Source organism: Fusarium keratoplasticum, chromosome 1 (assembly GCF_025433545.1).
Source record: "Fusarium keratoplasticum isolate Fu6.1 chromosome 1, whole genome shotgun sequence".
NCBI classification, from domain to species: Eukaryota; Fungi; Ascomycota; class Sordariomycetes; order Hypocreales; family Nectriaceae; genus Fusarium; species Fusarium keratoplasticum.
This window is the reverse complement of record NC_070529.1, coordinates 5247905-5271224: the sequence shown is the minus strand read 5'-3', so window position 1 is coordinate 5271224 and position 23320 is coordinate 5247905. Positions and strand designations below refer to the sequence as shown.

The 23320-nt window shown below is 51.5% G+C and overlaps 6 protein-coding genes across 6 annotated transcripts; 3 read left to right on the top strand and 3 right to left on the bottom strand.

The window, feature by feature from the left end:
- Positions 1 to 4279: 4279 nt before the first annotated feature.
- On the bottom strand, positions 4280 to 6952 carry NCS57_00156700 (Structure-specific endonuclease subunit SLX4; the record flags this gene model as incomplete). The annotated part of the gene is made up of 1 exon (XM_053051627.1): positions 4280 to 6952. The coding sequence occupies one exon, from the start codon at positions 6950 to 6952 to the stop codon at positions 4280 to 4282; it is 2673 nt and encodes an 890-aa protein (XP_052920142.1).
- A 311-nt stretch (positions 6953 to 7263) lies between these two features.
- NCS57_00156600 (40S ribosomal protein S21) lies at positions 7264 to 7678 on the top strand (the record flags this gene model as incomplete). Its single annotated transcript, XM_053051626.1, has 2 exons — positions 7264 to 7370; positions 7447 to 7678. Exons 1-2 carry the CDS (start codon positions 7339 to 7341, stop codon positions 7676 to 7678), a joined length of 264 nt encoding a protein of 87 aa, XP_052920141.1. The 5' UTR covers positions 7264 to 7338.
- Positions 7679 to 13392: 5714 nt separating this feature from the next.
- NCS57_00156500 (uncharacterized protein) lies at positions 13393 to 14820 on the top strand (the record flags this gene model as incomplete). Its single annotated transcript, XM_053051625.1, has 3 exons — positions 13393 to 13501; positions 13688 to 13770; positions 13843 to 14820. 3 exons carry the CDS (start codon positions 13393 to 13395, stop codon positions 14818 to 14820), a joined length of 1170 nt encoding a protein of 389 aa, XP_052920140.1.
- Positions 14821 to 15613: 793 nt separating this feature from the next.
- Positions 15614 to 16051, bottom strand: NCS57_00156400 (uncharacterized protein; the record flags this gene model as incomplete). The annotated part of the gene is made up of 1 exon (XM_053051624.1): positions 15614 to 16051. The coding sequence occupies one exon, from the start codon at positions 16049 to 16051 to the stop codon at positions 15614 to 15616; it is 438 nt and encodes a 145-aa protein (XP_052920139.1).
- A 1346-nt stretch (positions 16052 to 17397) lies between these two features.
- On the top strand, positions 17398 to 20031 carry NCS57_00156300 (uncharacterized protein; the record flags this gene model as incomplete). The annotated part of the gene is made up of 2 exons (XM_053051623.1): positions 17398 to 17865; positions 18070 to 20031. 2 exons carry the CDS (start codon positions 17398 to 17400, stop codon positions 20029 to 20031), a joined length of 2430 nt encoding a protein of 809 aa, XP_052920138.1.
- Positions 20032 to 20543: 512 nt separating this feature from the next.
- On the bottom strand, positions 20544 to 22544 carry NCS57_00156200 (Deoxyribodipyrimidine photo-lyase; the record flags this gene model as incomplete). Its single annotated transcript, XM_053051622.1, has 3 exons — positions 20544 to 20822; positions 20878 to 21148; positions 21196 to 22544. 3 exons carry the CDS (start codon positions 22542 to 22544, stop codon positions 20544 to 20546), a joined length of 1899 nt encoding a protein of 632 aa, XP_052920137.1.
- Positions 22545 to 23320: the final 776 nt, after the last annotated feature.

The window sequence follows — 23320 nt, the reverse complement described above, 5'->3', positions numbered from 1 at the left end:
ACTGTCCGCGGGCTTGGAATGGACGCTAAGGTCTGGTTGAGGCCATCAACGAGCTGCGATGCGGTGAGGCGGTTCTGCAAGTTGATGCCCAAGGTCTTGCATGCGAAGAGCTGTCGTGAAGCCAGCGAGAGCCAAGAGGCTGAAGAGGCTGCTGTCGAGGTGGAACATGGAATGAAAAGAGAGGTTGCGATGATTCTTGTGAGTGGGGGTTTGCCGGCGATCTGTTGGAGCCTGCTAGGTCCTCTTGGCACCACTCGGCGAACGGAGACAGGCGATGTTTTACAGCGCTGGGGCCGCCCAAGACGCCCTAACACTCCGGGGATAAGTGCCTACGTGTAGTAGGGCTAGCCAGCTGCCGAGGACGGGGAATTAGCCACCCTGGAACTAAACAAAAGCTGGGCATCAAGATTGGATTCTTTCGACGTTTGAGCTGCTTCGAGAGCATTTCTTTCTTTCACTCATGTTTCGAGTCAGCGCTAACCCCATATTCACCATCGACACGATCCAACGAGCTGTCGACCTTTTTGTCTCTGTCGTCATCACTCAATCACGTTTGGCCCTAACGTCGGAGAGCGGCATGATTTGACCACCGCTCTCTCTCCTCTTTTGCCTCTCTATTGGCATCCCTGGATGGATCCATCCAATCCCACCTTTCCAGAGACTGACAAAGGTTACACATAACCATAAACAGCCATGCCGCCAGTCAGTTTCGTGTCACCAGATCAGACAAGACCACACCCAGGCTCTCTTGAATCTGTCTGCCAGTCTTCTGTCGGACTTCCGAGCCCTGCGAAGACCGACCGGTTATTTGTCATCCTTCGTCGGCGCACTTTCACGCCGGCCGTCCGGACTCCGGAGGGTCGGAGCTTTCCTTGTTGACCGGGATCTGGAACCTAGAATGCGATGACTCAGGGGCGTAATTGAGTCATCTGGATAGAATGAAACAAAGAATAACCAAATAAAATGCTATAGAAGCGGAATCCGACCTCATGTCCGAGGTGTCGCTGAACTCAGCCTGGAGATTCCTTTGTTCTTCAATGCCGCCAACCTTCACATGTCAAGAACTCGCCTCCAGCCGGCTGTGACGCTGATAGTTTGCACTTTGGCAAACCAGAACCCTTCATGCTTTAGCCAAGCCTTCTCCCCACGAACTAACGGCTCGTCTCGATGCCTCGTCTCTCCCGATAACGGTGTCACGCGCCTCAGCTCAGCTCAGCTTGTTGCACATTGCACATTGGATGCCATGCGAGTCAAAAGAGAAAACAACGGGAGACAACCACGGGAGACAACAAGATAACATCCATCAGCCTTAGCTTACCCTCCCCTACAGGGAGTTAATAAAGTATGACAATAATGAAGTAAGATAGATCTAGAGTGATCCGTTATTATGATATCTCTTTTATCATTTTAGGATAGTTCATGTCAAGTTACTTATGATGACTTGAGAGAGGAGTTAGACCTTTGTTGGTCGAGCATCGTCTCGCGTGGTTCCCTAGAATCCTTCTCGAACGTCATCTCCAAGGTGCATGAGGCCGTTTCCGATGCATCACAAGGCCAACTCCCCCAACTCCCACATGTGCAGCTGCCAGCCCCGGACGTCGTCTTCCGACAACCCAGGCCTGCAGCCTCAACGTCATGGCTTCGGAACCGAGAGTCGCGGCGACCAAGTAGCCGGAATCACTTGACGCTTTCACTTTACGCTGTCAGATACTAGCACAGCGGGTTGCAACGTCAATTCAGAACTGTAATTGGCAGTAGGGAAAGGCCGAGAATATGCGCCTGAATCCTGCGTAGCCGAGTGAAACGGTTCCCTAGAGCCCTCAGGTCCGTTCCTTGAGAACACCAGGCACGATTGCACAGTTTGTGCTTGTACGCATTTTTTTGATGAACGTCGGCGCACATCGGATGCAGTTGGCTTGGACGAGTCTATGATCATCTTCAAAACACACCCCGCCATCCGTTCTATACCTCGAATTGAGGCCTGGTTCAATGTGCACCTTCAAGAGCCATGTCGGAGCCCGCCGGGATTTGCGGCATCTGCTGCCGATATCCCGCCGGCGCGGCCCCACTTCCGCTCCGGGCTAAAGGGCATCCCACACAAGGCTCTTATCACAGCCGAGCCACCCATCATCACCAATAACAAAGAACCTGTTCAAACCAGTCAACTTTACGTAGAGAGTGGCTACTGTTATACTTTGAACTCTTCTGCTGGCGCCGCCATATTGGCCCGTCCCATGGTCGCCGTCAGGCCGCTTTAGCCCTCGAGGCTAACGCGGCTAGGGAATCGTGGCCGGCTCAAGGCACGGCTCCGAGCTTCGATACCCCTCAGGCTTGGCTTCTGTAATCTTGCTTTTGAATCAAGCACTCAGCAAGATAGCTCAATGCGACAGGGAGGAGCTCGCAAAGCTACCCCGACTTAACCCGGCCAGTGAGGGGTCGACAAGTATGAGCTGTATGGTGCGCGTATCGCGAGCGGCGGTTGGGACACGGTATTCGGCCCATGAGGCCTTTGACCAGCCTTGGGGGGAGAATCGCTCTTATAAAGCAGAGCCTCATCTCCAAGTAGTGGCAAGACAATCGCTCACCGGGAGACCGATGTGCGCGGCCTTGTCTCTGAGATGGCACCAGGTGATTGGGCGGCCATTGCTCGGCTTGGGTGAGGGATGTCGTCAGTTGGCTGGAAGACGCATGAAAGCCGGGGACTCCTCAAGTCCTTTTGCAGCTTGCATATGGGATGGGGGGGATCGGACCATTGGGCGGGGTGGTCGATGTGACGAGACAAGTGCTGCCCACATGTCTTTGATGAACATGAAGGCATGACCCCGGCTGCATTGCAGCAAGCATGACTGAATGTTCCCAAGGTGATAAACATCCCTCTAGGCCATGCATTTGAGACCATCTCTGGCAAATAGGAGCCGTATCGCGTAGCATGGTCTCACTGGCTCAAGCAGCTCCGTCCCAGACCCCAGACAGCAAATATCTCCGGATGCAGCATTGATGAGCTGTCATGATCTGCTCGAAGTCGTGAATCAAAGGTCTCAGCTGACCATGTAGGATGGCTGGCAACCACAGGCCAGTGTGAGGGTCACGGGAAGGTAGCCATCGAACCCAACACACGCCCTCCTCTCCGACACCCCTGTTCCATAGTCCAGCAATACAGGGCATCGACACGTGTGTCTGAGACTGGCCGCTTGACGGCGCGAGAGTCCCTGGGGCCGTCAGTGGCGCGTCATCTACCCTGTCCCAGATGAACTGGGGAAGGGGTTCCATTGCATCGCGATAGTCAAGACGGAATGCAACAACGCTCCGAATGTGGTGTGCTCCAAGCAGCTACGGCACGCGACGGCCAGTGATTCGTCGAGCAGAGCCGCATTCGCAAAATGTGGTGTCATATCATTGGAGAATGGCTTTCGATGGAGTTGTCGTTGATAGATCCCGGGAGATAATGTTTCGCAGTGCGCTAGGGACATCTCGCTTGATCGGAAGGGTATGAGGCATGGTCGAAGTATAAAGCAGCCAGCATCGACGCCTTCGACCAAGGTCAAGAAGCATCTCAATCTACACCGCAACCTCGATGATCCTGCCCATTTCCTCTGGCAAGGACTCTGCAAACATTAAACCCTCATACAAAGACTAAGAACTGAAGACTCACACTCAAATCATGCCCCCGACCACTAGCTCTAAGTAGGTGTTCCAGCACTGTTTCTTGTGGCTGTAGACTCTAACGTGAAAAGCCCTCCTGCCATCGACGACTGGATGAAGAGGCCCGAAGAGATCAATAGCATCATTGCCAACGCTGGCGGACAAACAAACGCAACACCCGCGACCACCAAGACCTGAAAGTGAACAGGCTGGGGCGACGAGAGAATGGACGTGATACCCGCGCAGGCGCACTGAGGAGGAGCCAGATTGTACATGGGTGGAATAATACTTTTTTGTCAACTAGGCTGTTACTCGAGCATTTCCTATTAATGTCAACAACGGAACGAATAAACCTGATTCCTAATCAAGGCCGTGAGTGTTTCACCAAGCTCCAAGAGGGGACTGAACAAGGTATTGGGATTGACCACGTCGATGATGGGTCGTTGCGAGTATGGGTGGAGGCAATTGTCTGCAAGATGAAAATGTATCATTGAGCATGTCGATTGTCATGCTAGTATAGAAGGCTCCAAATATGTCGAAGCCGAAATGTAGACCAATGCTCGTGATAACGCCGATGTAGTCCAGGAATGCTGTGATGGAAACGACTCCGTCAAACGCCGCGCTCGCCAATGTATGATTAAAACCTCTTCCGTTCTTTGCCACGTAGATTTACTCGCCATAAACAGCATATGCTCTGAGACTCGCACCATTTCTTGACATCGTTGGGGTTGACCTCTCCGTCATAACCCACGCGGCTGAGCTCACCGGTATTGAGCCATGCTGCGAGGTCCTCGAGGACGATTGGATCGTAAAGTAGGATTTTCTCATGCCATGAGGGTTCCATCGGATCGGTAGTGCGAGGAGCCGACCGGATAGCTTTGGCGATGTACTCGAACAAGACGACTTCTTGATCATTTTGAGTTGCTGTGAAGGAGAGCTCGGTATCGTCACCAGTTGAAAGGGACAAGTCCAGTGGAGGCGGCGAGAACATTTCGTCCATGGAAGAGTCTGGCGATGAATCAAGATCACTTCCGAAGTCTGAATTGGAGTCAGGAATCTCAATCACAGGATTGGCAGCTCCCTTCCTGCGCCTTGGGGACTTGGGGGCTGCAGCCAGCTTCTTGGGTGCTGGGGCAGTTTTTGCTTTCGTCGGAGAGGCTGTGCCTACTGATGAAGCGAGACTGTTCTTCCTTGGTCGACCACGAAGTCTCTTGGGAGTTTCTGGTGGTTGAGCAGAAGGGGGTGGTTCCTGGGGTTCCGAAGCACTTGGACTGTTTTTCCGTGGTCGGCCTCGGGGCCTCTTAGCATCGATTCCGGCAGAAACAGGGCTTCCAGTCTTTGTGGTCTTTGGGGCCGAAGAGGTTCGCTTGGTGCTTGTGTGGACACCTGCCTGACCCATACGCGTCTTGCTTTGCCAACATTGGTCGAGAAGGGCAATCATGGCACTTCTTCTTTTGATGGGCTTGAAGCCAAAGGTCCTGATTTCTTTAGCAAGCTGAACATCCGTGTAACTTTCAAAATTGGGACGAGGCGGCTGTTCGCGGACATCTGCTTCCCCGTTAAGAGGCTTTGCCGCTGGAGCAAGGATTTCTTGACGGGGTTGTGTCTGCGCAGAGGCGGGCCGCTGCAGTTCAATGCTAGCAGAAAGATCACTGTCGGAGAAGAATGGTGATCCTTCGCCATCCTCATGTCTGGGATTTCTGGTAGGTGAAGGCATAAGGTCCGACAAGTTGGCGAAGGAAACATGATCATCAGAGACAGTATTCTCAGCCACACTGTCCGGAGCGCTGGTCCGATTGCCACCTCTGAAATACCCAAATGGGTTTGCATCATGCGTCTCTTCTGGTAAGTGTGGTGAGTCTTCTGTGAGATTAATCACCTCGACATCAAACAGGTCACCCTCAGTGTCTCGAGCGGCTGCGTCCCAGAGGCTGGTTCGTTGTTCAGGTGGATCAATAGCGTCGCTGTTGATGGTCGTAGCGAAATCTATATCATCGACCTGGTTTGACTGCATCAAAGCGGACTGAAGGTCCCTTAGGACAGTTGGCGACTCTTCTCTGGCTAGTTGGCTGGAGGTACCGAAGACGAAATCCTGGTTTGCGACCTGGGCGAGAGCTGCACCTGGAGACAGTAAGACAGGTTTTGGCGGCGCCGCTTTCTTTTTTGAAACCTTCGAGACTCTCTTGCGTGGATTTGCTTTGCCTTTGGCCTTCTTTGCTTGCTCAGTAGCTGACGTGTTGGCATTGTCGGCGGCCTGGAAATGATCCAATATGGAGGCAGTTGGTGGATCAGGATCAGGTTGGGTAGGCACTTTGTATGCAGCCGTAGCAAGCCCCGTGATTGTTCGAGCTTTCTTCTTCGGTGCCTTTTTCTTGGGGGACTTTTCAGGAATAACGGCCGCTGGGTTGGCCTCCTTCGTGTTCACAAGCTCTATGAGTTTCCGCTTTTTCAGGAAACTCGAGTCTTCATCTGATGCAAATGTTAGTGCTTGGTGTGCTGCTTCAAGACAAGCGTAGCCCTCAACGAGATTCTTGAAAGCTGGCTTTGGCTGGCCAGTTTCCGAAGAGGCAAGTTGTTTGAATGCGGATGAATCCGAATCGATGTTTATGACAGTCTTTTGAGCTGGCGGTGTCCAATCTAGCCTTCGGGCGGGTGCTTGTTCAAGATGAAGCGGCTCATGGACGTCATTCTTCTTTGAATTTGCAGGCAGATCGGGCTCAGCAACTGGTGTAAAGTGGTTACTCATAGTACCCGTCTGTTTCTTCCTCGGCTTTGTTGCCTTGGGCTTCGTTGCCACACCTTCGTCCCCGTTCTTGTTGGCCTTTGAGGCCTTTTTGCCCTTCCCACCATTTTGAGATTCAGTATCCGCGGCATTTTGTGCTGGCTCCTTTTTCTTTTGTGTAGTTGTCTTTGGAGCTCTTGGCTTCCGCGGCTTCCTGGATGACTTTCCGGAGATTTGCACAATTACAATATCATCATCCTGTGCTTGCACAGAAGCATGGGTATCGTTTGCGATGAAACCTGCCCCGCTGGGCTCTGCAGACGCTCGATTGGCTGTGGTCGCAGACTCGGAAGCTGCATCATGAGTTGCTTCCGTTGACGTCCAAAGATGACGGGCCGAGATGAAACTTGATGGAGCATGGTCTGGGATGGGGACGGCTTTGCTGCCACTTCGGATCGGGGGACGACTTGGCTTCTGCGAGAGGAGATCTTGGAGTGGCGGGAGGGCGGGGGACGAGGATTCGATTTGGACTCGTTCGCGTCTTGTTTCTCGAAGTGGCGATGATTGAAAGGCGTCAGGGGATGCCATGACGGCCAGGGCAGCAATCTGAGTGCGCAAAGCGCATCTCAGGCCCTTTGTACGCAGCAAAATGGTGCCCAAGTTCAGGTCAGGCGAGAAGGCGGGAAAGGCGGCATCATCGCCTCAAAATGCCACCTTGTCTGTCTGCCTTGTATCGTGGTTCGCCATCAAGGCAGACTGGAGGGGCAGGGGGAGCCTCGCGAGTCAGTCGCGCTGTCACGTGCCGTATCACATGACCCACAGCAAGGGCTCATGCCCCACGAGGCGAGGGGAAATTTGGCAACCACGCCAAAAATTGACGGGAGCTTTTTTCACTAAGTGTTTGCGACGACCTCATCCCACGCCGAAACAATCACCCAAACCACCCCGAACAACCCCCTCCTCAAACCGCAAAAATGGAGAACGACCGTGGCGAGATCGTGGACCTGTAAGAGCCCAACTCAAGACGCCGTCCGCGGACGGCCGCATCGGCGAACAATCCCATACTGATGTCGCATCACCAGTTACGTCCCCCGCAAGTGCAGCGCCACCAACCGCATCATCAAGGCCAAGGACCACGGCTCCGTCCAGATCTCCATTGCCAAGGTCGACGAGAACGGCCGTGCCGTCCAGGGCGAGAACCACGTCTACGCCCTCTGCGGTTTCGTCCGAGCGATGGGCGAGAGCGACGACTCCCTCAACCGATTGGCCCAGCGAGACGGCCTCCTCAAGAACGTCTGGAGCGCTCAGCGATAAAGCAAGAAAACTCGGAAAAGGTACTTGGCAATCTGGTCCTGGGCTCCCTCGGAACGGGATTCTGACATGAATTGGCCTCAGGGTTATGGTTCGGGCAAAGAAGGCATGGGTGAAAGAAACTAGGGTTGGCTGCATCTAGCAAATCCAATTCGAGGCGTTCGGCTCGATTTTGAGACAACACTACGATATCCCGACTCTCTGCTCGACGATGTGACAAAGTGGTGATCGTGCACCCAACCCCCCGGCTGGCAAAGTCTCCTCGGACAGACCTCACGGTTCACCTCACTCCGGGGATTCTGGGGCTACCTTGATAGCCTCCGTGCCGCAGATTGAACAGGCTCTGAAAAAGCCGTGGCGTTCAAGTCGTTTGCTATGGTACAGATACGGGTCTAACATGCGTTATTGAGTTTCTTGTGATAATCCTTGCCCTCTGTCCATGGATGTGATTGATGTCTGCCTGAGCTGCCTATGCTTGAACTTCCAGAGTCGCCACGCTTGTACGGCCCAGTATTGAATGCTATGTTCTGCGATGCCTTTCAAGGACCTCTGCTTTCGCGACGTATCCTTGTTTTGATCGTCTTTACTCTTGCAATCGACCTGTGCTGTCGTTTCAACTTGATTCTTCAATAAATGTTTGCCTGCCCTATTGGTACATCTCATAGCACTGGCAGTTGTGATGCTGGAGGCGCCAACACCTTGCTGGATGCGTTTCCATTAACTGACACTCACTTGCTTGGAGATAGGCCTTTGCGCCTGCCACCTAATAATATTGGACCTCAGAGGCTGTAGTTATTTCGATTATTATTTCGACAACTACAGCCTCGACGATACATCTCAGGACGATGACGATGACGATGATGGCGATTTCTAAAGTGACACTATCGCCGAGAAGAACAACCACAACGTCCAAAGACCGTGTTTTCGGATGAACCAGCCTTGTCTATTCCCTTCAAGGTAGAACATCTGCCCCTGTTCCTCGGCAACGCAAGCTGTGCCTACGTTTTCGTACGACTTGGGCGATGTCAATCAGCCTGCTGCAGAGACAATTGAATAGCGCTCAACCGAAAGTTCGTACACTCCCTGGTCATTGAATAAAGAGCCACATTGCTAATGGCATACAGTTTCAAAAGTACACAGAGTTTGTGGCCCTGGAACCCTCCGTCTCACCCCCAATTCGACTTGTATCAGTACTTGGGGAGGATATTGGCAAGCTGATTGCATTAGTCCGAGTGCTCTAGCATGCCGTTTACCCCGAGGAGAGGCTTAAACGTTCCATTACCGATCACGAGATGTGCCCTCCAAACAACGGTTGAATCCCCGCTGCTGCCGCAGTTCAGGGCCTTGCGCAGCCAGACTGTCGTTATCCTCATCATTCGTTGCGGAAAAAGGCTTCATTGTCTCAATATTACGGACCCTTGCTCTTCCCGGCCTACAGATGTATCTGTCTCGGCCACTACAGGCTGTGAGCTTTCCCAACTCTCAGCCAGATTGCGTTTGCTAATTTGAATTAGCTCAGATCTTGGCATGTTTGGCATTGGATGTCTAACTCTATAGTTTCAAAGGGAGTGTCGAAAGATGCAACAGATACCCGCTGCCCAGGCTTCCACAACCAGGAGCGTCCGGTTTGCGGCCTAGCAACAATCAGAGAACTCTATATTGCGCAAAATGCTTACGACATCAATATCATAACCACAGTCAGAATCTGCAGTAACGCCCGCCGAGAATTGCAGTTGATTGAGGCGTGGAACGGAAGCATCTCTCTCGGGGAGGTTCTCGTGAGATCACATTGTGGGACACGGATCTCCTGGTGTAGAATATCACGCCTGGAGCTTCCTCTCCTTCTCTAGCCACCTTTAGTTTGTTTGATCCCGGCAAAATTATCAGGGTTTCAAGCTCAGTAAATACCCTTCTCGCCCAGTGTGGCAGAAGGCGAACTTCTCGTGAGACTTAATAGCCAAACGCCGCATCTGCTCTATTGCGAGAGTGGAAATGTCTCGCCCTCGTGTCCAAGTTCCACGCCTCCGCTATGAGTCCTATAGGTTACTGTCTTGCCCTAGCCGTGAGTTTATAGTTGGTTTTTGTTGTCGCACTGTTACCGTTGGCCCGGGCCCCTCATCCGCATTGTCGTTAGGGACGTCGATCTACACGCCCCGAGAGAGGATCCTGGCAATGGAAACCAGAGGGCGACACAAGTGGTTTGTTTTAACCAGATGGGGTGGGGGTGTTGCAATATGATAATAGATACATACGCCTGCGAATAGGGGCAGAAGGGGCATTTTTCGAGTTAGTGGTAGTAGTAGCTACAATGGCAGCGCTGCTCTTGGTCGCAAGCAGCGTAGGGTACCCATGTATCTCATGGACTCTTTGGACATCAAGCGGTAAGCTATAAGCTCGTGAGGAGATACTGCAGCGGTAGTGATGGAGGTATCACCACATTATAGGTAGGTGACAGTGTCACTGGAATATATGAGCATATGTAGGTGGGCAAGATTTGGTAGCCGTCTGGCACTTCTTCCGTATTTACGTATGGCTATTCATCACTCCCGCAGCGCGATCACCTTGCCTCCTGGTCCACTCTCAACTTCATGCCCGTCGGTGCCTTAATATTGGACCTACATGGCCGTCAGCAAAACACTGCCCCTGAACAATCAGACTTGCGGCCTGATTATTCCCCTGGGCCTCTTCTTGTCAACCACGGACAGTACCCGACTTCTCGTCGTTGACGACAAAGCCCCCATAAGTTGTCTGTGTTTCATATACAAATCCCTCTTCAATAGAGCTATCGATGCCGCGTGAGAAGTGGTAAGATCCCATAATTCTCGACGGATAATTCAATTATCTCAATGACAGTGGATAAGTCTTTAGGGGAGCAGCTTAGGTTTATAGCATATAATTATATTTATAAGGCATTGGGCATGATGACTTGATTGTGTGGAAAACTGTATCTCTCTGACTGGGTTGCCTGGATCTACCTTCGGGTGTGCTATGAGGTTGAATTACTTTGCAATAATTATATTTACATCCAGGTCCAGAATAATATGTACCTAGCAGAGACCTTAGGATACACTTATCTAAGTGACTTAGAAATATTAGAGGAAATCTTTATAAGTTTATTAAAATCTAATTAATATTTTATTATACCTTATATTATATTTTACTACCTTTGAGATAGCAATTATCTAAAATAATTAGAAATATTAGTAAAAATTCATTAAAGATAATGTCTTAGCTATCCTAAGTGAAGAGGCCGAATTGGTTGTTCTACTGAGGTGGGCAGGTCGTACCTCCCCAAGGTTCTGCTTTCGTACTGTAACAACCTCAACAGAGAACCCTGTCAAGGTCAATCATCTTTCACCTTTCATCATTACACACGAGTAGAATTACGACTAGCTATCGTCATATTCATGTGCTAAATATCCCCCTCGACCCTTTTGGCTCATACCAACTCGTCAAGTCCTTGCGCGCGCTGGTGGGGAAGCGGAACTCAACAATTCCTCGAAGCTATTCAGGATGGATGTTTCCCTCCCGAGTGCCAATTGATTTGGCCGCTCCTGCCGCTTTTCAGAAAGTCCCGCGGGGGAAATATTGCTTTGCTTCCGCTGCGTGCCCAGGTCGACAAAAGTACTTGGTGAACAACGCGAAGAGCCTGGCCTTTACAGGAGAGTTTGTGACGGGGCTTGCGAAATGTAAGTGAGGCGACTGAGTCCTGCGATCCTTCTAATGTAAATCACAGGTTTCAACTCTTAGGGCATAGCCGTAGTCGGCCTTGATATCCGAAAACAGTGCCGCCGAAACGACCGAAGCACGCGACGCCCACCAAATGCAGGCGGTCAGGAGCAATCTATTCTTGCTCTTGCTACTATGGTGGAGCCGCTGATTGTAACAGCCGTGTTCCGTATCAAAGTCCAAAGCACCTTGGCATTCAGCGTGTCAGTGAGGGGTCAGACAGAGTGCGTCGACCTCATCCAAGGTTGACACGGCTTTCCTGGGGCATATATCCCGAGTTCCATGGCACTCAGCACTCCTGTCGAACCCGGCTCCCCAGGTGAGCCCATCTCTACAAGAACATGTTCCCATAATCATCTTACCGTGGTCTCCGACTAAAATTCGGCTTGCAGCCCAGGTTCGGATTCCAACTATCTCGACCATCTTGTCATTTATTACCGATCATCAAAACTGTCTTCTGCTCGACATGCAGTTGCCGATGCACGTATCTTTGAAGATACGTGTTCTATACTCAGTCCTTGGAGAAACTTGGCCTCAAAGACACCAGCTCATACAGCTCTGTTTCAGATCAAGGTTTCTCAGATCACCGGAGTCTATCCCAGCAAGTCTCAACCTTTATCACTTCTCGCACCAACAATACGCCCTCAAGAGAATTGTTTCCAACTACTGAGTTTGGTCTTGCCAGTGTCTTTCCCAAGCAAGCCTCAGCCACTGTCACCCTCCACTCTAACAATAAGCCTCTTAGCAAGTTCATCTACAACCCGTGAGCTTGGCCCTTTGGCAGATGCTACTACCAGTCCAGTGGATATTGCCACACACCTGAGTGAGGCGACATCAAAGATCCCATCTGGCCTTACCTTGCCTATCTTCCGTTCTCATCACCTACAAAAGATCGACGTCTTTGTGGATTCTCCGGTCAATCTGGTCTCACTGAACATCCGAGGCTGGCTCCAGCAGCAAATGGCAACTGTGACTAAACTCTTTCATGCATACTAGCCACAGCCGAAGATGAAGTACACACCAGGGCAACAACTGAAGCGCAGAGCTAGACACTGACAAATAGAAAGGCCTCCACACTAGCGAGAAAGGCGCAACGCTGAAGAACGTGCGCGGCTCAAGAGCATTTCCCCGGAGGAACGAGCGAGGCACAACGCTAAGCAGCGTGAACTGAAGCGGCAATGGCTCAGTAGGATGTCTCCAGAAGAGCGAGAGAAGTACAACGCGAAGCAGAGGGAATGGATGCGACAGGAACGCCAAAACATGATTCCGGAGCAGCGAAAGCGGTACAATGCCAAGCAACAAGAACAAAGACGAAATCTGCTCAAGAATCTGTCCCCGGAAGAGTATGAGAAGCCCACAGCAAGATGACGGCCATTCGGCGAACAGCCCGGAATGCCAAGGAGGGAGACCGGCTCCAGAACCAGTCAGCAGAGGAGCGGGACAAGCGCAATGCAAAGAGACTAGGTACCTAAGAGCAGAAACGAGAGCGGCCTATATAGCAAGTTATCCAGAAGGACGGAAGGAGCTGAATGCTGGATCACGGGGAAATGAGGGAGGGAAGTTTACCTGTCTCTAGAATGTCACTTATAATCCCAATTACCACTTTCCTGATTCAACGTGGAGTATAAAAGATAATCAAGATGATCTCTGATCTACCGTCAGTGAATCACAGTCAGCCCTCCCCCTGTGGGTATAGAATCCCCTTCCCCCCTCCTGAACTCATCTTCCTTCTTTCTCCCTTTCTTATCTTCACTTCCTTTACTTCTTGTCTCTCTCCCTGGCAAAGCCTAAGCACCCGCCGTCAACCTCAGCAGCCCACTGCTAACTGGCCCTCAACTTCAGCAGTCCACTCAACATCATCCTTTGCTCTCTCTTTCGTGGCAGTTCATACTAGCTCACCTCAACTGGTATGCGACCATTTTAGACACAATCGTTTTATTAGAATTTGAACTAACTGATATTAGACTCTTGATCACCAGCATCACACAATGGAGGAATCCGACACTATCAACGTCGCTGCCGGTTCTGCTCGCACACAACATCCCTCATCAATTCAGATTCGGATTCAAATCGATGGCTCGGTTGTTCAATCAGACCGTAAGCCTTCCGGATCCTCACAGATAAAGGAACCAGCTTCAACAGTTGCCGAGCTCAACAAGGCGATTGAGGCTTTGAAGGGGCGGCTCAAGCAGTCACAAGAGACCACAAAGGATCAACAAAACCAAATTCAGTAACTCCAGGCTCGCTATAACATCATTCTCGCCGAAAACGCCAACCTCAAAGAGAAGGTCAACGGTATTGTTGAACCTGGCGACAACTTGGATGGCGACTTTGCTAGAGAACGCTTGGAGACTGTCGGGAATGAGGTTGGAACTAACTTTAAGGCTTGATTTTACAAGTGCCAGTTTGAATTGGCTATTAAAAACATCCGGAACCAGCAAGATCTGATCCTGAAGCTGGGGGCAGTCCAAGAAGAGAACGTTGGTCTCAAGGCCTATATTCAACAGCGGAACGAGGACGATGCCGAACACGGATTCGAGCCGCTAGAGCCCTCCTATAGCACGATGAAACAGAGGGCTACAGATGCTTTGTATCATTCGGGGATACAGACGGTGAAAAGGATGAAGGCGGCAAAGGATACACATCTGAACTTGGAGGGGTTCCGCGCCGGCGATGCATGCGCTCTCAGCCGCCACGTCAACTTCGAAGTTCTCCACGTTGCCGCAAGGGCAGGCCTCGTCGACTACAACAATTTCGACGTTGGACCCAACGGCACCCTTGATCTCACCGAACTTGGTCTTAAGAAAGTTGCAATTTCGGAGGGGTTTATATCTTACTTGGAAGTGGCCGAGACCGGGGCTTTCCAGGAGAGCGCTCAGCTAACCGCCAAGGCGAGAAAGCTCATGGACATTGGTGGATTCTGGATGCAAGGACATCGCTCTCTACTCCCACTGAAGGATCTCCTCAATGGCCAGCAAGGGGTTACGCCAGCAAGTTTCGTGCGGTACATCTCAGAGATGTACAAGCAGACCGCGGAATCCCTCATGGAACTGCTGAGCACCGCAAAAACATTCGCTGATAGAGGGTTTGTGAAAATGTTGACTGTCCGCAAGACGCTGATTGCGCTGTACAGTCAGTACGAGAACGGCAGGGTCTCTGCCGAGACCAACTGCATGTTGAACGATCTGGAGGAGCTACGAAGACGTCGCGAATTGTCCCAATATCTCTTCAAGATAGCCTTTGCATACTTTGACCTTGTTGAATTCAGCAAGGAGATCGTGAAGGGCTCCAAGCTCCCGCTTGACTATGCGACCCCTTCCCCAGCGGAGGAGGAATTGACTCGGTCTTTGGCAGCGCGCAGGGTGGTGTCCAACAACATCAACAGCTTCTTGGAAGGTTTCAATACCGAGGAATGATCAATCGGAAATCATGCTGAAAACTAAATCGCGATTTAGCATGGGCAGAGATGGTAGAATGCGGGACGATTGGGGCGAGAAGGGCACGGGAGGTTTTGGGCTGGATCTATGATGGAACCAACGACGGGGAGGTGGGAAAAAGGAAATAGGAACTAAGAAGACGTACCGGCTACGACGCTTTAGCTTTCCAGGAGGTCAAGTTTGGAATCGAGTTGCTTAAAGATTTGCTTATGATCGAGGCTTTGGTTCATCTCTTGTCGGAGTCCACGTGTTCTCGTAGTAAGCGACATGCCATTAATCTCACCATGTCCAAGGGGATCAGGGAGCCTTTATCTAGCCTTTGGTATAAACCGTCACCACTGGTGTGAGAAGAAGCATTCTGCTTGCATTTATTGGGTGAGAAGACTTTCCTAGGGGTATCTAATGAGGCGGTCTTAAGAATGAGCTTCACTGCTATTACTCTTGCACTTGTTCTGACTGTGAGCATGATGGGATCAATGGCATCTTAAATGTAACGAAAACATGCGGAACAAGGGATGTACCAAAAGTCTGATTTCTGCCTTGAGCAACACTTTCGCCGAGAACTACATCAATGAGTCCCTTTTTGGGCTCCAGTGCAAAACCTCTCGTTTTAGCAAGCACTCTGCTCTTCTCAACCTAATCTGTCTCCCAACCTGCAATGGCCATCATCTATATGTAAAAGCAAATGCCAAGTCAATTTTCACTAGCATCTCCTAGAACTCCACGCTTCTTACATCCGCTTGCCGTAGTTTCTGACTGTGACCGAGTAGTTTCAGGGTTCGTAGCCGTTAACGTAGAGCATCCGTATACAGCCCATGTCCCTAAGCATGGCTGCTATGGATCCGTCAATGGCGTCGCAGGGGACAACGAACCGGGTGATCATCAATTCAGCTCGATCAGGGAGGTTTTCAGTTCCGTATCCGAAGTAAACGTAATCGTCCCGTGCGAGCTCGACTCGATGCTTTATTTCATCAACCATGTTGGACCCTCCCTTGCTGTCAAGCTCGTCGAAATACTTGTTGATGAGGTCTAGAGCCCGCAGGTAAAAGTCATACTGGGGGTGGTCGGGCCCGATGGAGATGTCGCAGTTATGGGCACTTTCTCCGGGCTTGCGGTCGGGGTGGTGCATCCAGAATTCGACTTTGAGGCCTCTGATTGCATCCTCACGAGTCCAGGGGTTGGTAGAGTCATCGTCGTCGTCATCGGGCATCTCGGCGCACACGACATTGCCGGATCCTCCGCCCCCTGACCCCCCCATTGCCGGAAGCATCCACAGCTAGTTCAAGATCCTCGCTGAGATCTGAAGCAGGAGAGCTTGCGTAATTGTTGAAAGGTTCGTGAAAGTCGTCATTAACCTCCTCGTTGATGAACAGGAAGTCGTTGTTGCCATTATCCTCGTCGGACACAACATTGCCGGATCCTCCGCCCCCTGACCCCCCCATTTCTGGAAGTCTCCACGGCAACTGCAAGGTCCGAGTCGAGATCTACAGCGAGAGCTCTTGCGGGGGCATTGGCAGGTGTATCGAAATCGTCGAAATCGAGGAGAGTGGTGTCGGAGTCGGCCAGTGTGAGATCCATGTCTAATCGCGGCGTGTAGGTTCTGACAGCCGTAGGTCCTGACAGTACGGGCTCTTCTTGGTCAGTCATGTTAGAGGAAAGAAAGAGTATTGGGCCTAAATTGGGCTCAAAATGGGAGCATACCACTTCAGTAGCGGGAAATCGCTGTGTTGGGGAAATGGAAGAAAGGAGAGACGTTGCCTTTGACTTTCAAGATTGTGTGACTAAGGCCAGTCAGTTCAGAGGGCAAGACGGGTGTCAGGGCTATGGCAGTGTACCAGTTGAGTTGAGTTGAGTTGATATGCTGGAAGAAGGGAAGAAGGAGGTGAGCCTCAAGGTTAAGAAGAGGATGAGAAGGGAAGAAAGAAAGAGGATGAGCTCGGGGGGAGGAGGGGATTTTATACCCGCTTGGAGGGTTTGACTGTGATTCACTGACACTTGATTGCCAGTAGAGGGCCGAGTGATGGCTCAGATGTGTTTGTTGGAGAGGCTGTGAATCACACTCCACCAACCCTCTTGATTTCGACTCTCAGCTTTCACCACTCTAAGAAGACTTGACCTTCCGTCTTTGAGTCTACAGCTCATCCTTTTACACAACGCACGCGAGTCTCTAGAGCCCGCGTCTGCAGACCCCAAACGCCGCCGTCGGCGTCAACAAGAAGTCGTCGCCAACCTGATCCCGCGTTTGAGGCTCCTCTCTCAAACATTGAGCTCTGACCCAGCTGGTACGCTACCAATTACCGTCAGTAACCTTGCTGGCTTTCGAACTGACTGACCTTAGCGGTCTGATCCTCAAAATCCACCCGGGAACCACCCCCACTCCTCCTTTCTCGTCGTATCTCACTCCTCAGCGACAGCTCGCCTCACCTCGCCTCAACTGGTAAGCTTCCATCTTGTTCCAACTTTGGCCACCTAATCCTTTGTTACCTTTAAACTAAGTAGTATTGGTCACCTAGTTTTCAAGATCCAAAAGCAAATTCCTCGTCTGTCACTCCAGCTATGGGGGAACCAGCGGCGCACAACGTCGCTGACGTTTGCATTGGTGCACAATGCCCGTCCTATCAAGAGACCAAGGAAATGATTGTCGCCCCGTTCCTCCAACGTGGATGTTCCAGAGCTCTCCCAAGACCTCCAGAGGAATTACGACACCACCGGCTTCTGGTGGGCTTCACCCCAGAGGGGCTCCCCTGTGTTGCTCGCATCGACCCACGCCTGAGGCAGTGGACAACTGACGACACCTCCATTCGCTCTTTTTCGCCACGGATTTTTACCTCGCTTTGGGGTGGCCAGGATGTCTCTTGTCACTTTGCCCCTCTTAGCACATTGCTCACAGCCAAGCGGTTGAGGGACTTGGAGGCGGCCCTATGGGCCAGCCGGAAGGGTATTGCCGACAACAACATCGACAGCGCGGCAGAGCAGAAGTCTGAACAGGACGCCTTGACCAGATTTGGAAGGGATGGTCTTGACGTGAGTGGGAAGGGTGACCATCCCTTGGACTCGATCGTTGCATTCAGAGAGCACGGTTTCCGCCAACCCCGTTCCAGTCGAGTCGTGTCCTGCGATATACAGGCAAATTTCTCTGACGGCGACAGCCCCGACTCTTTGCAGCAATCTTTCTTCACTTTCCCGGCTTTTAGGTTGACTGGCAAGTCTCTCGATGATTCTGTCTAGCAAGCGGCACGCGAGTTTCAGAATGCCAACCCAACCACCTATATCTCAAAGATCCAACTCATCCACGCAGCTCTTATGTACTTCTGGGTCAAGAGCAGCAAGAACCTTCGAGGGGAAGCCGCTCGTCCAGACAACCCCTATCTCAAAGGCTATTTTGTCCCCGATTTGGCAATGGGTGTCTTTCTCGCCTACTTCCCGACTTGGCTGAAATTCCACGAGCTCTTCAGACTTGGTGCCTACATCCACCCATTTGACTTCATTTCGAGCGTCTACTCCGGCGACCTGAAGGCTTCAGACCAGTACTTTGTGCATGGTGCCAGCTGGGAAGTGAAATTTGGGGCGCTGAAAGACTTTGAAGATCCCTTCGCACTCCTGACCCCTGCCATGCAAGAGGGCTCTGCACCTGGCGGGCCATTTCTTCCTCTGGAGTGCACTCTCAGCGAAGTTCATCACCGTATGGGCCTGGGATCGATCTGGACAATCGGCTTGCCTTTGATGCCTGCATCTATCGAGGGGGGTGGCACGAAGTCCTGCTACAGGCTTTATGCCTTCCCCAAACATTGGCAGACAGAGCTGCCAGGCAAACACGGCTACATACTCCCCAGAACGCCCTTGGCTACCATGGCCAGCGTCACCACTTCCATCAGCGAAAGCATCATCGAACGGGAATGGGACAGAATGTCTTCTCACATTGACCGTCGCCATGATAGAGTCGCTTACCACATTGGCGTCAAACTCGGAACACCAAAAGGAAAGATGCACCCTGGATGGACCACGCATCTTCCTGGCAAAGACGGCCTCCTCTGCCAGAGATATGGCTGCCATGACCTCACTAAAGCCCAGTTTAATCCTACAGCGACTGAGTCAGAGTTGCAGAATGACATATCTAGGAGTCTCTCGCCAACCCAGTCTCTCACCCCAACCCGGCCACAAGTGCGATTTGGCAGCCCCATCAACCTTATTGAAGTTGATCCGGCAGATGCGGTCCACTTGAGTCCAGCAAATATCAAGCCGGATTCTTTTCAGGCTCAGACTGTCCCAAGTGTACCAGTTGAAGTCCATGGTCCGCCAGTCACTCCACAACCCTCCCAGACCCTTCACACCACATTGAAGCGGAGGGCAACTGATGACTTGTATCATCCTGGAACTCCCAAAAAGATGAAGACGGCCGCAGAAACCCACTTGAACTTGGAGGGACTCGATGCCAACGACGCAGGCAGGGTCATGGGCTATGCCCACAAGGAGGTCCTGGGCTTTGCCACAATGGCAGGTCTTCTCAACCCCACGCACTTTGAGGTTGGTCCCAGTGGCACTATTGGACTCACGGAATCTGGGCTTATGGCGGCTGCAGGCCCTGACCTTACTACAGCCGACCCCAAAGCGTATGAGGACTGGGAAAGACGAAGGTGCGCCCTGATGGCTACTGAGGTGCGTTATTTCATGCACCGGGGAGGCTTCTGGGAGGATGGACATGCATCTATGGTCCTGTTGACGGATATGCTGGATGAGAAATTTGAGGTTGCGCCAGAAGACCTCTTGGGGCACATCACGGCGATGTACGAGCTCATCGCGGATCCCCTTGCAGATCTTCTAGATACTGTGAAGACTCTCAAGAACCAACGACATGAGCCCATGTCAGAGGAGATGAAAACATCTATCATGGGAGCCCTCAATGTACTCTACAGCCAGCATGAGGGTGACGGGCCCTCTCCTGCTACCCTTTTGCGAGTAGCCAATACCCACCCAGGGAGACCTCGATTGGAGATGGCGCAGTATCTTGTTGGCATCGCCGAAAAGTACCTCAACATGGTTATCTTTAGCGATGGGATTCTGAAGTGCACCAAGTGCACATGGTCTGGCCCTGTCGAGAATGCCCAGCAGTTAGCTCGGTCTTTGGCCCAGCAGAAACAGCTGTCAACCGGTATCCAAGGGCTGCTGGATGCTGATGGCGACGAGTGTTGATTATTCTCAGGAATAAAGGGGCTTGGAATCGAAACAAGGGGGGTTGGCAACGAAGGCCTACCATGATGGGAAGAAGGGTTTGACCTGGGAATAAGTGAGGATTCGAGCTTGATCGCCAAGAAGGGGTCATTGATTGGCAGAGGGCAGACGAGGAACAAGATTTCTGCCCAGACACCACTGCTGGGCTGGATTTAACAATGCGAAAGGCCATTCAGTACCTTGCCTAGGACGGAATAAAAAGCTTCTTGGTTTTAGTAGCTGCGTGGTTGTTCATCAAGTGTCATGCCCCCCTAGGTACAAGAATAACACACAGGATGAAATGGACAAGCTATGGACAGCTAGTCTAACCTGCAATCGTAAACGATAGAGACCAGTAGATGACAAAGTAATCGTCTTATGAAAGTGCGATCGAGAAAGAAGCAGCCATTTCGATGGTTATTGGTCCATTAAACAGAGTTAACTGTTGAGGCTAACGTTGAATACCTACTCAGTTACACTTGAGAATCAAAACATTACATGTCTCCAACGTGAATCCCCTCCTTGTATGCCTCCAACGCCCGCTCTCGGCAGCCCTTGTGCTCGACAATGGCTTTTGGATACCCATTCTTCTTGGCCTTGGGACCGGCACCCCGGTTATAGGGGTCGTGAACCTCCTTTTTGTTGCAATCCTTAAGCTCGGGTACCCATTTGCGGATGTAGTCACCATCGGGGTCAAACTTTTCACTCTGAAGCAGAGGGTTGAAGATCCTGAAGTATGGTTGGGGATCTACTCCAACGCTCGCCGAGAAACCCTGTTTTGAAAGCCAGTCAGTATCTTATCCTAGAGCCAAGTTTAGGTCCACATACCCAGCCACCGTTGTTGCTCGCAAAGTCGCCGTCAATCAAGCTTTCCATAAAGAAGCGTTCTCCTTTCCTCCAATCGATCAAGAGATCCTTGGCAAGGAAACAGGCCACAATCATGCGGCATCGGTTGTGCATGTAGCCTAGGTGCTTCATCTGGCGCATCGCTGCGTCGACAATCGGGAAGCCTGTTCGGCCTTCGCACCAAGCAGCAAAGTGTTCTTCGTCGTAGGACCAAGAAATGTTGGAGTACTCGGGTTTGAAAGGTTTGTTCATGCTAGTCATAGTTAGACAAGTAGTAACCCGGGAGACACAATTACTTACCAAACATATGGCCAGTTTACAAGAACATGCTTGTAAAAGTCTCGCCAGGCAACCTCACTGATCCAAGTCTGAATACCCTCACTACCGGCGTTGAGCTTCTTAGTCTTGTTCCTGTCGCGAGCAGTCCGCACACATGTCCTGGCACTGATTGTTCCAGAGGCCAGGTGAACCGACAGACATGAAGTTCCCAGATCCGAGGGAATGTTTCGCTTCTTGTGGTAGTTGCCAATCATCTCCTCGCAAAACTTGTCCAGACGCTTCTTCGCCTCATGCTCTCCACATGGCCAAAGCGAGCGCAATCGCTTCTTCTCCTCGTTGTCAAGTTGCTTGTTCTTGGGGGCATCAGGGATCTGGGTATCAAAGAGCTTCTTGAAATTCTTGCGAGCGCTGGCCGGATTCTTCTCTGGTGGATCATATAGCTCAAGGAGGTCAGGGTTCTCGTGAATATGGGCAACCCATGCGCGATACCACGGCGTGTAGACGGCGTACTGCTTCCCAGCACCAGTTTGTAGCTTCCCTGGAGGAACGACGCAGGTATCGTGGACAACTTCGAAAGCTTTGCCGTTTTCTGCAAAATCCCGGATCATGGTAGCCTCACGCCGGAGCTCATCGACCTCGTACTCCATGTTGGCGTACAAATGACTTGCGCCCCATTCGTCCATAAGCTCGAGGATACGATCCGGGATACTTGTTCGTTTTTCGACTGTCTCCACGTAGAGAGGAATGTCGAGCTTGGCTAGATCTTCTTTGAGGACGGCAAGAGTTCGTAGCACGAAATCGACTCGGACGGGTGCTCTCAAATGCGCCTCATAATCCTGGGGACTGACGATATACATGGCAATCAGAGGAACCCCAGCCTGCTTTGCCTTGTCGCTAGCAAGTGCCAGCGCCTTGTTGTCGGAAATGCGCAAGTCCATCTTAAACCAGTGAACGATGGCATCCTTCACATCGACTCGGTGTCGCTCATTCGCGGTATCCTCGAGGGCGCCGATAAGTGTCTCGATCGGTCGCGGAATCTCATTGTTGTTGTAGGCACGGGCGCGCGCATTGCTCATCTCAGGGGGATAAAACTTTCGGATCACAATGTTATTCTCTTCGGCTTCCTGGGCCTTGTAATGAGGCTGACGCAGACCATCGGAGCTGGAGCCGTTGGCGTTGGTAGTCTTTGCCTTTTTTGCAGAACTTCCGTTTTGCACCGCCGAAGCTTTGCGCTTGGATTGCTTTGGAGGCATTGTTGTGAAGGTCAAGGAAATGAAGGGACTTCTTTGTGATGGTAGAAAAGTCGAACGGAAAGAGGATGGTGAGAGTCTGGATAAGATCACTCTTCTACACGCCCAGAGAAAGAGCATGTGAATGTTTGCTCCAGATCAAATCGTCCTTTGTTTGATGCAGGAAATAGAAACTAAATTCATCTGCACGAATCCCTATTTCTTTTTTGGCTGCCATGGTGATGGCATGGCTTGCGCTGGCTTCTAATAGGAGCTCCGATGTCAAGTGCGTCATGAGTTCCTGGCGATCAAGCTTGCGCTAGAGATCTGAGATCTCCCCGGAGCCAGTGGACGTCGAGATCGCAGCCCGTCCGGGGCGTTTTTAGTGGCTTGAGACCTGAGGGTTCAGAAATTTGGTAATTACAGGCCCGACCTCCCGTTCGTGTTCCAGTTGGTAGAAAACTCTCTCTATTGTCAACCTAGACTGAATTGACACATTTCAGGCGTTCCTTGAAGGTGTATTATTTGCTTCTGTCGCTCGTTGCAACTATTGGATGCCTGGGGTTCCTTCACCTCGACAAGCTCCAAGCTCTATGATTGGCTAGGCTCTTCCAGGCATCTTATGCCTAACAGGGACCTCAGGCGTCACGCGTCAACCTCAGGCGTCATCTCACGTCCTCAAGTTGTTCTCTCTCGCTTCGAGAATAATCCGATTCCTTGCCTCGATATATGCAGTGAAGCCTTCCACAAGTTCATTTACCGGCGCTTCCACACAGTGAACGGTTCGCCCTTGGCAAGAATCCGCTGGCAGATTTGCCCTCCCGAGTTGGGTTGAGCTGCTGTTATCAACACCCCCAAGGGGGCCTTCCTCGACCTCGCATCCGCGCTCCACATGGCCTGCACCACTTGTTAGTCCC